General features: G+C 52.3%; 1 protein-coding gene across 1 annotated transcript; it reads left to right on the plus strand.

Moving 5' to 3' along the window:
• Positions 1-6412: 6412 nt before the first annotated feature.
• On the plus strand, positions 6413-8783 carry FOXC2 (forkhead box C2). The gene has a single exon (XM_030849125.3). It carries the CDS (start codon positions 6413-6415, stop codon positions 7916-7918), a length of 1506 nt encoding a protein of 501 aa, XP_030704985.1. The 3' UTR covers positions 7919-8783.
• The last annotated feature ends 6468 nt before the right edge of the window (positions 8784-15251 follow it).

Genomic DNA, 15251 nt, shown 5'->3' on the forward strand with positions numbered 1-15251 from the left:
GCATCATCTACACACACACACACACACACACACCCCTCCTAAAGTGCTAAACAAATAAATAATTCTAATAAAAAAGGATGGCTCCCGAGAAGCTAGAAGATTCCCTTCCCCCTGGGGAGCCGCTCTGCTTCATTCGGTCCTTTACAGGCCCCCTAGGGCCTCCCTTGCTTATCGTCACCGTGAGACCCGGTGGTCACTTTCAGGCAGGACGGTGATTCCAAGTCTGGTGTATTCTCTGGGGCTCAGAACACACATCCCACAGTCTGCAAATTCGGTGAAAAACATACAGCCTCCTCATCTCTTTCTCTCCCTGCCCTGTCCAAAAATCAAAGCCCTGTCTGCACCTCCCAGAGAGCAGTCGCTTCTTGCAGACTCTGATAATGAATCCTTTTACCCTACCGGGTTAATTAGGCTTGCAAGGTGGTAGTATAAGAAGCTAAAATTTCACAGACATTGAGTCGTGTGTTCAGAAGTCATGCCTTCGTGCATACGCTATTGACTGTGTATATATAGTTATGAAATTACATAAATGTATGTTTCCATATAGACTATTTTTATTTATATAGAAGTTTGTATTTTAACGTTTTAAGTTGACTCTAATTTCCAAGACGCTAACCCTAATCTTAAAGAGGCAGGAAATTAATGGGTTAAGAGATCCTGATTCTCTCACTTGTAGCTGAAAATCTGTGGTTACTTAAGATCTCTAAACCTAAGGTTCCTCTCCTGTAAAATGGTGATATTAACAGTACCTACCCCAAAAGAGGATTAAATGAGATGTCACAGGCAGAACATCTTGGCACACAGTATGCATGCGTTATATTTTCCCTTATTTATTAGGGAGGAAAGTCTTGGACAAGTCATACATTCGTTCAATAAACACTTCTTGTGTACTATTATGCCCCAACGTACCCTGCAAGGCACTGGGACTGCAGAGAGAAACAAGACAGAGTCACTAGCTGCCTGGAGAGGTAGGACATGTGTGGCAGACATGAGACTGCTAAACAAAAGTCAGCTCACCCATCTGCCTGGGTCCAGGGAAGACTGAACTCCCTGCCCCAGGGGTGTGTTGGGGCCACATGATCTGTCCAGGCCGATGAGTTGTGAACAGAAGTGCCATGTGTCACTTGGACACTTAATTCCCAGGGCAGAATCTGCCTCTCCTGCCCCTGCCAAGGTGACAGGAGGGGCAGCCTTTGAAAACCCAGGCTCCTGAGTGACACCCAGCTGGGGTTGGCTCAAGATGAAGTCAGTGAGACTCCGGTTGTTTGTTACTGCAGCATACACCAGCCTCAACTGACTGATACACTGTGTAAGCCAACCAATTGCATAGCAACATGCATGAGGGCAACTGTATAGAACTGGCATGCAACGGGCAGCAGAAAGAGGCATGCAATTGACTCTCTTTAAGAAGAAACATACGTATATCTTTAATATTCTGTTTCAGAAGCATCTACAGTGCTCTATTGGATTTCTTACAATTTTGATGGTATTAATTGTGGTGATGCTTGAATTATACAGATAGATAAGCTCCTTAGACAATCAGCGTTTGGTTGTTATTTTTTTAAAACAACCACAAGTTAATGTGATAAACTCCATGGTTGTTCAAGATTGTTTTCCAGAAACTTCTAGAACACAAGGAAAGGGGACATTGGGGGCCAAATTAGGCCCCTACATTAGTGTTTGCAATACGGAAACCCTAATTTCCTTCCATGGAAAGATGTTTGCTCTGTGTCACATCCCTTTTTAAATTTCCAGAGTAACAAAGATGGTTTTCTCCCAATCTTTTTCTTTAATTTTGAAAAATTTCAAACTTAGAGAGAAATTGCAAGACCAATAAACAATGAATACCCACATACCATGGGTTCAGCAATTGTCCGCATTTTAGTACATTTTAGATAACTTTCTCTTTCCTTCTCCTCTCTGTCCACACCCTCCCCCTTGGTTGAATCTTTTAAAAGTTGCAGAGATGATGAATATCAGCTCTAAATATTTTGACATGCATCTTTTAAAAACAAGACATGTTCTCACTTGACCACATATAATTATCACACTCAAGAATTTTAACCTTGATAAAAAATTATTACCTAATACACACATGATATTCAAACTTCCCCAGGTATTCTCCTCTATTAGTGTTTTTAAAAAATTTCCTCCATCTAGGATTAAATATTGCATTTAGTTGTTCAGTTTCTTTAATCTTTTAACCAAGAACAGTCCTTACCCCTGTTATTTTGTTGTTTATGGTGCTACCATTTGTGAACGGTGGTTTGGACAGTTTTCATCAGGCACACACTTTTTGTCCTGGAAAAAATTTCTAGGAGCTGGATTGCAATGGATTTCTAAGAAGCAGCATTGGCTCTGATGAACTCAAGGGTTCATCAGATCCCAAGTAGCTTTCGGAAGACTGAGACGGCTCTCATTTCTGGTCCCTTTCCCTAAAACCTCATGAGCCCAGGAGTGAAATGTATTGAAAATAGTGAGGAGAGACACAAAAATCCTTTCACTTGTCTGATCTGTTGTTCCTCAAAAGCAGAAGCGGCTGCAGAGGTGTTGTAAGTCTCCCTTAACTTCGGTTAAAGTTAAGGGTTGTTAAAGCCAATGTCAGGCACACACGTGCAGCCCAAACATTTTTGATGAGTTCCCTGAAACTCACGCCACACATCGGGCAGAAAGACAGCTGTCCTGGGAAGACACGAGGAGAGCAATTTGTTAACAACTCTGGCAAGAATATAGCCAGACTTGTAGACACCTAAGAGGCGCAGGTTTTATTTGCTTAAAACCTCAGCGAGTCTCCCTAGAGGGGATTTCTTGCTCCCCAAGCAGTTTCAAAGACACTTCTGTTTTCCAACACATCATGTTCTTGACACATCGCAAAACCATGGAAAATGTTTTGTATTTTCTTGATCGACTCGCCGCGCACAGTTTATTTACCTTTCTCTCTCAGAGATTTTGAACTTTATTCCTGCCATGCAATGCTAAGGTGCATCCATAAGGTGTCAGCACCTCCATTGTAACCAGAATGGTTGAGTTTCCCCCCGACCCCGCCCCACTATTTCAAGAGTAGTTCCCTGATGGGCCTCAAGGTGGCGCCAACACCACAGGTCCGCCCGAGCCGCTTCCAGGTGCAGGAGCCCGCGGCGCCCAGGCAAGGACTCTGTGCGGTGGGGCGCGGGGCCGGGGGTGGGGGAGTGACTTGAATATCTTCTGCCTTTATCGTCGCTTATTATTCTACTAATGCACAGGGCTCTCTGGGGCCCGATTTGGCTTTCGGCTCACTGACAGCAAGGTCAAGAAAGGAAGAAATCAGCAGCCCCCAATCCAAAATACCTTGGCAGGAAAAAGAAAAGATCGGAAACATGGTTTTTGCAAAGTCCAGGTGTGTGGAAGGTGTTGTTTTAATAACCTGAACAAACATCTCTCCCGGAGTCCTACCGAGCGGAGAAGAAACCTAATTCCAGGGGCAAAGGAAAATGTCTCTCTCACCTTTTCTGTCTTGATTATAAGGATTTTTTCCCTTCCCATCCCACTCTTTTTTTTTGGGGGGGGGTAATAATTTAGGCCATTCAGCCTAGTTCTTTTCAGATGTCATTGGTTTAAACCTGGACACCCTTGTAAATATAAACTCAGGCAAAAACTGCCATTTTGGGATTTATTTTCCGTGGTCCTTAGCTATTTTGGTTTTTGCCCTGTGCTGTGATAAGGCTTTTTTTCTTAAAGCACCTCGTAAAAGCAGAGTAAATAATATTCCTCCAGGAAGTCTACAGACTGAGGAGTGTTTCTTGATCAATAGTTTGCATTTCCAGTAAACTTGTGAGAACTCGGGCTGCCTGTCACGTACTCCAGGAGAAAGACACTTTTTGCTAGAGGTTTTTTTGGGTTTTTTTTGTTTTTTTTAATGGATGTGAAAATACTGGAGGTATGAATAAATAATAAAGTTGTAGTGGGAGTTGGAGGGTTGCGGAGAACGCTCAAACCATTCACCTGTGAGCTGAGGACTGGGCAGTTTATTTTACTTCGTTGCCCCCCAAAAAATCAAGTTAGAGAAAGAACCCAGAGCACCCATAAAAAAATATAGCGAATGTTTCAGAAGCAGAATATTCGAGGTAATAGGAAACTATTTTGTACTTTCCCTTTGATTTTGAATTTATCAGGAGATAATACCATTCAAAGAGAATGCATATAAATGTTTTTCTTTTGTTCTGTTATTGAAAATGAATGAAGTATCCCCAGTGCGTTCTACTCACCTCCCCCAAAGATAAGACTGACCGTAGATTCTCTCAAACCCTTTTCCTGGGAATCTAATAAACAACTGATGGGAGAGTGAGGAGGGGAAAAGGAATTCCGAAATACAAAAGTTTTATCCGAAGTCTTCTTCCCTTCCCAACCAGACCGACAACTTCCAGAAGAATTCTGACCAGCATTTAGCCCGTCTTATAGATGTCCTGCCCCTTCGGGGAAGCGAGCGGAGGGGGACCTGATTATTCGAGGTGTTGAAGAAATAAATACTCAGTCCACAAATAAACAAACTTTCTGGGACTCCTAGAGAGAAGGAGAAAGCTTTGAAGGGCGAGGATCTCCGAGTCGCTCCAGGTCGATATCCCGAATAATACCATCTCCGGAGGTGTCTTTAACCATTTGCAATCGCTTACCCCATCCTCTCGCGGAGCCCCAGTGCCCAAATCACCTTATCAAACAACAGCCAAACAGAAAAGACTGAAATACAGAAAGTTAACTTGGAGAATCCCAAGGGGCTTCTCCAGGAACTGGAAGCAAGAGCTGCGCCCAGGGTTGTGGGTTCCAGCCGGCGGGGCGCCGGTCGGGAACCCGCTCTACGGACGCGCGTCCAGCGCGAAGCCCCAGCGGAGCGCAGAGCGCGGAGCGCAGGGCTCAGAGTGCAGGGCGCGGGGTGCGGCTCGGGTTTCTCCTCGCGCGCAGAGGAACCCGGCTTTCCCGGGGCCGGGTGGCTGGTGCATTGTTCCCATCTTCGGGGAGCGCGGGAGTCAGCCTGTCAAAGGGAATTTATCTCTGGGAAAAGGGAGACACGCTGCGAAGCTGGAGTTGGTGGGCTGCAAGCGTCTACGCGGGAGGGGAAAGGGGGAAATGAACAGAATTATTTCACTCTCTTCCCCAAACCCCACAAAACGGCTCCCGATGTCGTGGATGATTTACTGAATCCACGGCGAATTCAGAGGATTATATCGTCAAGATGTCGCTACTTTCCCCACTTCGCCTTTCCCCTATAGACGCCTCGGCCTGCCTCCTCAGGTTGGGGTGAGGGGCACTCGGTTTCTATAATTTGCCTCTAAAACCTTTATAGGTTATTCTTGACTGCCCTGAACCTGGAAACTTCCCGTTGATTATTAATTATTTGCTTAAATAATGACAACATACAGCGGAGGCTCCTCCATTCCAGTCCAGCACGTTTACTTGGAAGCCATTACACCTGGACCCCGATAATTAGGAAATCTAATTATTTGCCTCATCACTCATTAATAAGAAAAATAGTCCCAGGTTCTTTGCTACTTACAACGTCTTTGGGGAGATACTGGACTACATTAATCAATTCGATTTTATATCTCAAACTGACTTTTATCTGCGAAGGAGCGTCGGGGTTTTTTTTGTTTTTTTCTTTTGCTCTGGGCACGTGGGCCCATTAACCAAAATGTGATAATAAAATAAATTTTAATAAGATATAACTTTTTAAAAAATCTTTTCAAGTTAAGACTGAGCTGCAGAAGTCTGGTTTTGCGCGGCTGGGTCTTAGAGCCGACGGATTCCGGCGCTCCTCGTCCTGATTGGTCCCAAGTCCCCAGAGCGGCCGGGTTATTGGTCCAAAGTTCCCGGAGGGGGCGTGGCTGGAGGAAAGTAAAAACTCGCTTTCAGCAAGAAGACTTTTGAAACTTTTCCCATTCCCTAAAAGGGACTTCGCCTCTTTTTCCGGGCTCGGCAGGGTAGCACTCTGGACCCCAGCTCTCCGACCCTCAGGGCTGCCGATTTGCTGGGGGGGCTTGGAGAGCCGCCTTCCCCTTCCTGACGCGGACCGAGGGGCCAGCCTCGGTCCACCGCGCGCGCGGCGTCTCCGCTCCGTCCCCGGCCGCCCGCCCGGGCTGCCACCCGCCGAGTCCCGAGAGCGAGCGGGCGAGCGAGCGGGGGCCGGCGCTGCGTTCGCCCGGGCGCGCCCTCCAGGATGCTGCTCCGCCCGGTCCGCTGAAAGAGAGCGCCCTTCCCGGCCCAAAGGCGGGCGCCCCTTCCCGGCGCCTCCTCCAGCTCACCCCTGAGGCTTCTAGGCGCCCGGGGTTCCCCCCCGCAGGCTCCCTTCCTCCCTCTCGCGCTCTCTCGCTCGCGCTCGCTCTCGTAGGGCCTTCCTCGCGGTCCGTGCGCGCAGGCGGTGGCTAGCCGTCTCGGACGCAGCATGCAGGCGCGCTACTCTGTGTCCGACCCCAACGCCCTGGGAGTGGTGCCCTACTTGAGCGAGCAGAATTACTACCGGGCGGCGGGCAGCTACGGAGGCATGGCCAGCCCCATGGGTGTCTACTCGGGGCACCCGGAGCAGTACGGCGCGGGCATGGGCCGCTCCTACGCGCCCTACCACCACCACCAGCCCGCGGCGCCCAAGGACCTCGTGAAGCCGCCCTACAGCTACATCGCGCTCATAACCATGGCGATCCAGAACGCGCCCGAGAAGAAGATCACCCTGAACGGCATCTACCAGTTCATCATGGATCGCTTTCCCTTCTACCGGGAGAACAAGCAGGGCTGGCAGAACAGCATCCGCCACAACCTCTCGCTCAACGAGTGCTTCGTCAAGGTCCCCCGCGACGACAAGAAACCTGGCAAGGGCAGCTACTGGACCCTGGACCCGGACTCCTACAACATGTTCGAGAACGGCAGCTTCCTGCGGCGCCGGCGGCGCTTCAAGAAGAAGGACGTGCCCAAGGAGAAGGAGGAGCGGGCCCACCTCAAGGAGCCGCCCCCGGCGGCGTCCAAGGGCGCCCCGGCCGCCCCCCCACTAGCGGACGCCCCCAAGGAGGCCGAGAAGAAGGTGGTGATCAAGAGCGAGGCGGCGTCGCCGGCGCTGCCGGTCATCACCAAGGTGGAGACGCTGAGCCCCGAGAGTGCGCTGCAGGGCAGCCCACGCAGCGCGGCCTCTACGCCCGCCGGCTCCCCCGACGGCTCGCTGCCGGAGCACCACGCAGGCGCGCCCAACGGGCTGCCCGGCTTCAGCGTGGAGAATATCATGACGCTGCGAACGTCGCCGCCGGGCGGCGAGCTGAGCCCCGCGGCCGGGCGCGCGGGCCTGGTGGTGCCGCCGCTGGCTCTGCCCTACGCCGCTGCGCCGCCCGCTGCCTACGGCCAGCCGTGCGCGCAGGGCCTGGAGGCTGCGGGCGCCGGGGGCTACCAGTGCAGCATGCGCGCCATGAGCCTGTACACCGGGGCCGAGCGGCCGGCGCACATGTGCGTCCCGCCCGCGCTGGACGAGGCCCTCTCGGACCACCCGAGCGGCCCCACATCGCCCCTGAGCGCCCTCAACCTCGCCGCCGGCCAGGAGGGCGCGCTCGCCGCCGCCGGCCATCACCACCAGCATCACGGCCACCACCACCCGCAGGCGCCGCCGCCCCCGCCGGCTCCCCAGCCCCAGCCGGCGCCGCAGCCCGGGGCCGCCGCGGCCCAGGCGGCGTCCTGGTATCTGAACCACAGCGGGGACCTCAACCACCTCTCCGGCCACACGTTCGCAGCCCAGCAGCAGACTTTCCCTAACGTCAGGGAGATGTTCAACTCCCACCGGCTGGGGATTGAGAACTCGACCCTCGGGGAACCCCAGGTGAGCAGCAACGCGAGCTGTCAGCTGCCCTACAGATCTACGCCTTCTCTCTACCGCCACGCAGCTCCATATTCCTATGACTGCACGAAATACTGACCTGCCCCGGCCCTCCTCTGCCCTGGCCCGCTCTGGCTTCGCCTCCCAGACGCGACCCTCTCAAACAGTTCAGGCTGCGGAGACGCAAAAAGAACCCAAACTTGCCCACCGCTTTTTCCGCAGACCCGGGAGCACAGAGCGCGCGCGCCAGCCTCAGCCCTCTGCGAAGCTGCAGGTAACTTTAATTCGCCGCCCCGTTTCTGAGATCCCAAGAGGCCCCAGTACAGGGACGCGGCCCAACGAAATGAATAATGATTTTAAAATCCCCCTCCCCTTCCAGGATGGCTGTGCTCACTGCTCCACTCGGGGTTTCAAAAATTATAACTTATGGACCAAATCCCATAGCGATCCAGTAATGATTCTCTGTAGAGACCCCCATAGGTCTATGGGGGTCTCTATAGATTATGTATGTGCTGTGTGTAATTTTAAATTTCTCTAACCGTGCTGTACAAATTGTGGATTTGTAATCAGGCTGTTTTTTTGTTGTTTTTCAGAGCCATTAATATAATATTTAAAGTTGAGTTCACTGGATAATTTCTCATCTTGCCCGACCATTTCTAACTGCCAAAGTGAAAATTCAAGAAACCTATGCGGGGTTCCCCCCCTGTACAATTATGAGATATAATTCTTCTCCCAGTTGTAGGTCTTTTACAAAACAAGAAAGTAATTTATTTTTTGTTGTTGTTGGCGGATAAAGTCAAGTATCTGATACTTTTTATTTACAAAGTGTGATGGTGTTGTATAGTAGATTCCTCCCCCAGCATTCCTAAAAGAAAAAAAAAAAACACTAAAAATTTAACTTGACCTGTGTTTGTCTTATGTGGTCTTAATTGTTGTACTTGCCTTAAAATAAACCCATGTTGTTTTTCTGCCCAAAGTCCGGACAGTGTGTTTGTATGCTCGAATTTTTAAAAACCAGGTGTGTTCACAAATCCACCTGTTTTGATTATTTTTGTTACACAGGTGGGTAAATGTATAGACATCTAAGGATGATCACAGAAGACTGGGGGAACTCCCCTGTTGTCCCGCCAGTGTCACAAAAGGCTTTCGATTAGTTCAGAATCCCACCCTGACTGAGGCAATCAAGAAACAGTCCTGCTTGGACGTTGCTGCCTGAAGGGCTGTGAGCCGTAATGACATTTGCTGTAATGCATTTTGTTAAACGCAGAAAAACATGCCAATAGTCAAAACAAACAGTGCCATTCCATCCCAGTGTCCAGCCATCTCCAATTTAGGAGGTGAGGGAGAGGAGGATAAACATTTTCCATTAGCTGACAACAAACCAGGGGGAGTCCTGCTTTTCCTCAGTTTCCTAAAATACGGACTTCCTTCCCCACTTTAATAGTTCTCCAGAAAAGAATTTGAACCCGGATGGCGGAAATCCAAAGGGGATTGATTCTGTACCATTTAATGACCATCCCTGGCGGTGACCAGATCAGAGGTGAATCTTTGACCTCTTCACTTCTGGATTTGATTTCTAAGTGTTTACCCTACTGCAGTGAAAAATTTTAAAGCCTCGTCGCACTTCAAAAATAATTTACAGTGCTTTTAGAGTTTTAAATTTGTCAACTTTTCCAGGACTTTAAATAATAGATTATTTTTCTTTTCAATGTTGACACCTTGTCCTTCAAATTTTAAATAGCCATGCAGCCTTTGTGAGGTGCGGCTGCGCAGGGGAGGCGGGATGGCGTTACTATCTGTTTCACTGACCAAAACACGCAACTCCCCTCTTGGTCTCTGTGTGTGACTTTGGGGTCCAGAGCTCCAAGTTGGGAATTAGTTTCCCAGCCCAGCAGGTGAGAAGGCACTCGTACCTTGCCTAGAGCGCAGCTCCTGTGAACTTAACACTTCAGGAGATGATGATTTTCCAGAAGGTGATCTTGCTGGATGCAGTAGCCTTGAATGTAACCTGGGCGTTATGTTGTTTTTAACACGGCATTTTGTCTCTGTGTTATGCTGAAATCGAATTGGGGGAAGTTTGAGCATAATAATTTCCCCCATATGTGCAACACAGCTTCTTTCAATCTGTGGCCCCAGAGGTGGCACCTGGCTAAGACTTAAAGATTGCATTTTATTCCTTTTCATGACCGTAGGAGTGGTGAGCCCCCGGGTCCTTGGTGCTCAGTTGAGTGGGATGCACCAGAGAGAGGGAGGGAGAGACCCCTGAGACCATTCTCTGAGCTGCCGAATGAGGCTGCAGATCGCTCACTGCGGACTCGGGCACTGGGGTTTCACTTTGCTCCCCTCGAGGAGAGTGTTCTAGCTGGCTTTCTGCTTCCCCAGATATTTCAGAGTCCTCCCTGAAAGGCTGCCCTCACCTTAAGATTTAGAACTCAGAGGAGGTCTCAGAGACACATGGAAAACAGTGGAGAGAGAAATGGAACCACGGGGTCAGAGATCTGATCTGCCCTTGACACCGCGCTGGGGTCTCCTACCTTTGGGAAAGCCTCTTAAAGAAGTCCCCGCTGTGCGTGGGCCGCTCACCTGAGCGGGTAGCTCACGGAGGCCACGGCGAGGGGCCCTTCCATTCCCCGGGGAACGTGGCCACCTGGGGACTGTTGGAGGAGTTATCCAGGCCTGTGGAGGCGGCAGAATGGAGGCGAGTCAGGCCCTGGGCCGAGGAGGCCGGGAGTGCGGGAAGCGCCTGGAGGCCGGCCGCGTGTGGGGTGGGCGGTGGTGGGGGGGAGGCCCTGCGCTCGGAGCCAGTCTCAGTCCCGGCCTGCAGCAGCCCGAGAGGCTTCGGGACTCAGTGGCCTGGGGCGTCCGTTGCTCCGCGGAGTGGGAAAGACCGGACGCCGGGACTGAGCGCGGAGCCCAGGCGCCGCCGGCTGCCTTGCTGGTCTTCGCGCCACCCTACGCGTCTGCCCCCGTCGCGCAGAGACTGCGCGGGGCGTCCCGGCTCCACGTCTCCATCCGCTCGCCGCTCCTTCCTCCGCCGCTCTCCTCGGGAGGCCCAGGGCCTTTCAGGAAAAGGGGAAAGGAGGTCGGGGCTGGAAGGGCCAGATTGCAGGTCTGCCGGGACTCCTTGCTAAGGCGGCTCTGTGGTCCACCGAACGCAGTTTGCGTGAAGCTGCGTCTGATAACCACGTTTCTTCCTGACCCAGTGAGATACAGCCGGGCAGGTCTCAAAGATACAGCAAATAAAATGGAAGGGACCCGACTACTACAACAGAGACCGTTTCCCACAGAGATAACCCTGCGTCCCCGACTGGCCTTGGCTGGGTGGACTGTGTCTCTAACCAGGGTCCAATTTTGACAGATAAAGGCCGCCAAAGAGACCCAGTGGCCTTTGAGCATCCTGCACGTTGTTCTTAGCCCTGGAGAGGCCGCAACTGGAGGAGCCATGCTTCTTGTAAGTCTCGGAGAGACACCCAGGCTCACTGCTTTCAGGGAGAGAGGCCGAAAGTTGGGCTTCTCCCACGGCCAGTCTTGGGTCTGTGGCCCGGCAGCCCTCACTGCTCTGGTTCAAGTGGCTTGTCCTCGAGGACGCCAAAATCGGTAGCGCCACGCATCCTCGAGTTGCTGGAGCAGTGGGCTAGGGGTTAGAGGACCACATCTCTCTGTGTGAACAAAGTCCTTCCCTCCCTCGCCTTGGCCTTCTCATCTAAAATGAGCAGGTGAGTGCAAGGGCATTTCAGGGCAGCAGGCATGTTTTTTCCTGCATCGCCGGCTCCTGCGATGGGCCCTCGCTTATCCCCACTCCCCTGCTCTGCTCGCAAGAAGTGAATATCAGAAGTTAGTGGGAGAAGAACATGCAGGGTCCTGGGAACTTCAGCATTTGGCTCATAAATCTTCCCAGGTCCATCTCCTGCCCTTTACCCCAAGACTGCCTGGGGGGTGGGTGGGATCACCTCTGGGCCTGGGAGAGGCTTGTGAGCTTCACTCAAAGCACAGAGCAGAGCTCCCAGGTCCCCAGTGGCCGAGTACTCGCCGCCTCCATCCTCAGCCCCAGCCCCAATCCAGAAATCTGGACGGGGGTGTTGGGCCAGGTTGGCCAATGGAAATTTATTGATAACCATAAAGCTGAGGTGAGTGGAGAGAGTGACACCGAGAAGAGACTCCCGTGACGAATAAGCAGAATGCACTGGGGTCTGGGAGCCCGCACCGGGCGGGCGTCTCAGGGGATGTGTGCCTGCGTCCTCGGGACCACGTGCTCGTGCCGGGTCGGTCAGGGCGTGGTGGGAGTGGATGAGTGGAGAGTAGGGCCGCCTTTGGGTGCAGCCAGGCCAGGGGGGGCTGGGGAGTGGGGGGCAGACTCCAGGCCAGCGGGACCCCCTGGTCAGAGCCACCTCCGAGTGCCTGTTAGCACCACATACTTGAAATGCTTTCCCAAACGCTGAGAAGCATTGCCTGCCTGCCTCCTTCTTTGCCCGGCCTCAGCTCACCAAGGCATTTGAAATGTTTGCTTTTTGACATAGGCATGTAGGGAAGGGGGTGGAAAGTTTCAGGGAGTTGGGAAGGCTGGGCAGCCGCGGCTACACCTGGGAAGACGCCACCGCCTCCACTTATGCAAGCCTTTCCCTCTCTGGCTTTTGCAACGTTTCTGTTCTGCAGCAGAAGCAGACAGACATAGCTTGGGTAGAGGTGGATTCTTGAAGGTGCCTCTCTGGCGCTGCGTTTCTTCCTGGGTCAGGTCCGTGGGGACTTTATGCTGGGGCTGTGAGTGTGTGAAGGCTGGAACAGGGGAAGGGGGTGGGAGGACAGCTCGATGGACTTGCTGGCATTGATGGTCCCTTTAAGGGAATGGAGTTGGGGAGCCCGGGGAGGGCTTTGTGCTCACTCCATACGCCCACCCAGGCTGGGAGGTCATGGAGGCCAGGGAGGCCGTTCTGACCTCACGGAGGCTCGGTGGCCCTTGATCCTGGACCTTCCCTTTCCAGCAGCCCCTCTGGGCGCTCTCTCTGCCCTCATGTTATTTTTCCAGATGGGTTCCCCGATGGAGATTTTCTCTCTAAGCCAAATCCACAGGCACCACCTCGGGCCCTACCGCGCACAGGCCGACTGAGGGTGCCCGTGACCTGGGGCATGCTACCTCAGGCTCTCTGAGCCCATTTCTCAACTGAAAAAACAACGGGATCATCAAATAGGGTTATCGTGAGGATTAAGGAACCCAACACCCGTGGGGAACGTGCTTCGATAACATCCAGTCCATGGTAAGGGCTGTTAGCTATTAGGATTTACCTGGATAACAGAAGAGCAAGGATTCTTTGGTCTCACTTAACTGCATATATCAGGCTAAATGCTGATGTGCTTGGGCAGGGTGGTGCCCGGGCCCTAACTGCCCCTCTTCTCTGGGCTTCAATCAGCATCAGCTGACTGGCCAACCATTCCCTTTATGGCTCACTTCCCCTGAGAGAAGCAGAAGACACTGCTCTAAGATTCTTTCAAAGTGGAAGAGGAGGGTAGGGAAGGAGAGGGTGTCCTGGGTTTTGGCAGGATGTGAGGACTCTGGGTCTCCTACTTACAATGCCCCAAATCTCCCAGCTCTGGGGGTGGGGCACTCATCCCTCCTCTCCAGAGGGTCCCCTTGCCCTTTGATTACTCCAGACACACAGTACTCAGCTTCTGTGCTCACCTGAGGGTGTCAGACCTCAGAGAATCCCCCTTTAGAGGACACCGTGTGGGTTCCAATCCCTGTTCCGTTTACTACCTCCGTTGTTTTCCGGTGTTCCGTGCCCGGCCTCAGTTTCACCATCTGTAAAATGGGTGAATCCATCCTCGCATCTTCCATAGATGCTGCCAGGGTTCTCAAGAACCACACACAGTAGCTATTATAATGCGATTGTCTTCCTGTGTTTGGAACACTTCCTCCTAGGAGACCTGAGGTGAGTTAACTTCCTGGCCTCAGTTGCCTGATCTGCAGAATGGGAACGATAAATGTTTCTGTTTCTTAGGGTTACTGTGAGGATGGAGTAACAATACAAGGAAAGCACTTAGAACGGTGCCAGCACACAGTAGTGTTCAAGACATAGTTAGTTGTTCGTATTACCCTTATTATCATCATCCTCGCCCACATTTTGTCATTAAGGTGACCTTGCATCCTTCCATCCTCACTCTTCTCAAACATATGGTAGAATCATTCGTTCATTCAACTGAATGAATGAATCATTCATTCATTCAAATATATATACAATTCCTTAACTATCTTCACACGTAGAAAAGTGAGGCAGATATTTGGGAATATGGCGCAGATCATCGTTAGCTTGAATGTCTGCTCTTTATTTACCGGTGAAGCAGAAGAAGGGTAGATGGGAGCGGGGCATGGGAGGAACTCCTGTCTCTCCTCCGAAGACTTTTATTGTGAGGCCTCTTTGGTCCAGGCTAGTGCCTGGCCTGCCCAAGGAGCAGGCTTTCTGCCAGGGGGCTGGGAATGGTACTTTCCGCCCTCATCCCACACTGAACCCAATTTGTGCTTGGGCCCCAGAGCTGGAACTGCCACGGTCCTTCCGGAAGCATGATTTCAGGGCTTTCGTGCAATCTGGAAGACGCACTCCCACTGACTTCAGAGATGAATGTGCTTTTCTGGGATTTGAAGACCTATGAACCTGCAGGGAACTTTCGGCGTCTCCATCTGGCTCTCTGAGTCACCCAGTCTGCCCGGCTGTCTCCTAGGCTCAGCTGGTCCCCCCACCGAGCCTCCGATAGGTCCTCACCCGACAGAGCTTCCGCACGAGGGCGCATCCACACTCGGACACTCGGTGCTTGTTCCCTGCGCTCCCCGGAAATAAGCCGCAGCGCGGGGCTCCTTCCTGCAGCGTCCCCTCCTAAGCTCAAGTTACACACTTCACCTGGGAGCCCAGGATTCTTCCCCCTGCCGGAGCCGGGTTAGGGAGCCCTGCCGGAGTCCTGCGGCTGAAACCTCTCAGAGAGGTTGCTAACTGCTGCAAGCACGTGGGGCTCGCCTCTCCAGACCGCGACTAGAACTGGGGTTGTTTTTTCTTTACTATCAGTGCCCTGCCCACCAGCTGCGCGTGTCTCCGCCTGCGTCCCGCCCATGCCCAAATTGGGCGGTGTTTATTATTGTACGAATTCAAGCTCCGATTTGCCTTAGAGTTTAGAAGGAGCGCTGCGGTGGCGCGCCTTTCCGGAAAGGCAAGGATGTACGTGCTGGACTTTGGGTGCCTGGGAAACTCCAGGAAGGGCTCCGGGAGCGGAGGTGGGGGCTCCGCGCAGTAACACCGGTTTGTCTCTTGCTCTGGGTCTGGCTCTGGGTCTGTTCGAGCCGGCACCGAGGCTGGATCCAAACTTGAGCTTGCAGGGGGCGCTCTGGTCTGGAGGGGTTGGGTGACTCCGGCGACTGTGGTACCCGTGCGTTGCAAAAGCGCCGACATTG

This window comes from Globicephala melas, chromosome 19 (assembly GCF_963455315.2).
Source record: "Globicephala melas chromosome 19, mGloMel1.2, whole genome shotgun sequence".
Taxonomy (NCBI): domain Eukaryota; kingdom Metazoa; phylum Chordata; class Mammalia; order Artiodactyla; family Delphinidae; genus Globicephala; species Globicephala melas.

Bases quoted from the DNA above. Each gene is read 5' to 3' on its own strand.
- FOXC2 (XM_030849125.3), top strand. From the start codon at position 6,413: ATGCAGGCGCGCTACTCTGTGTCCGACCCCAACGCCCTGGGAGTGGTG.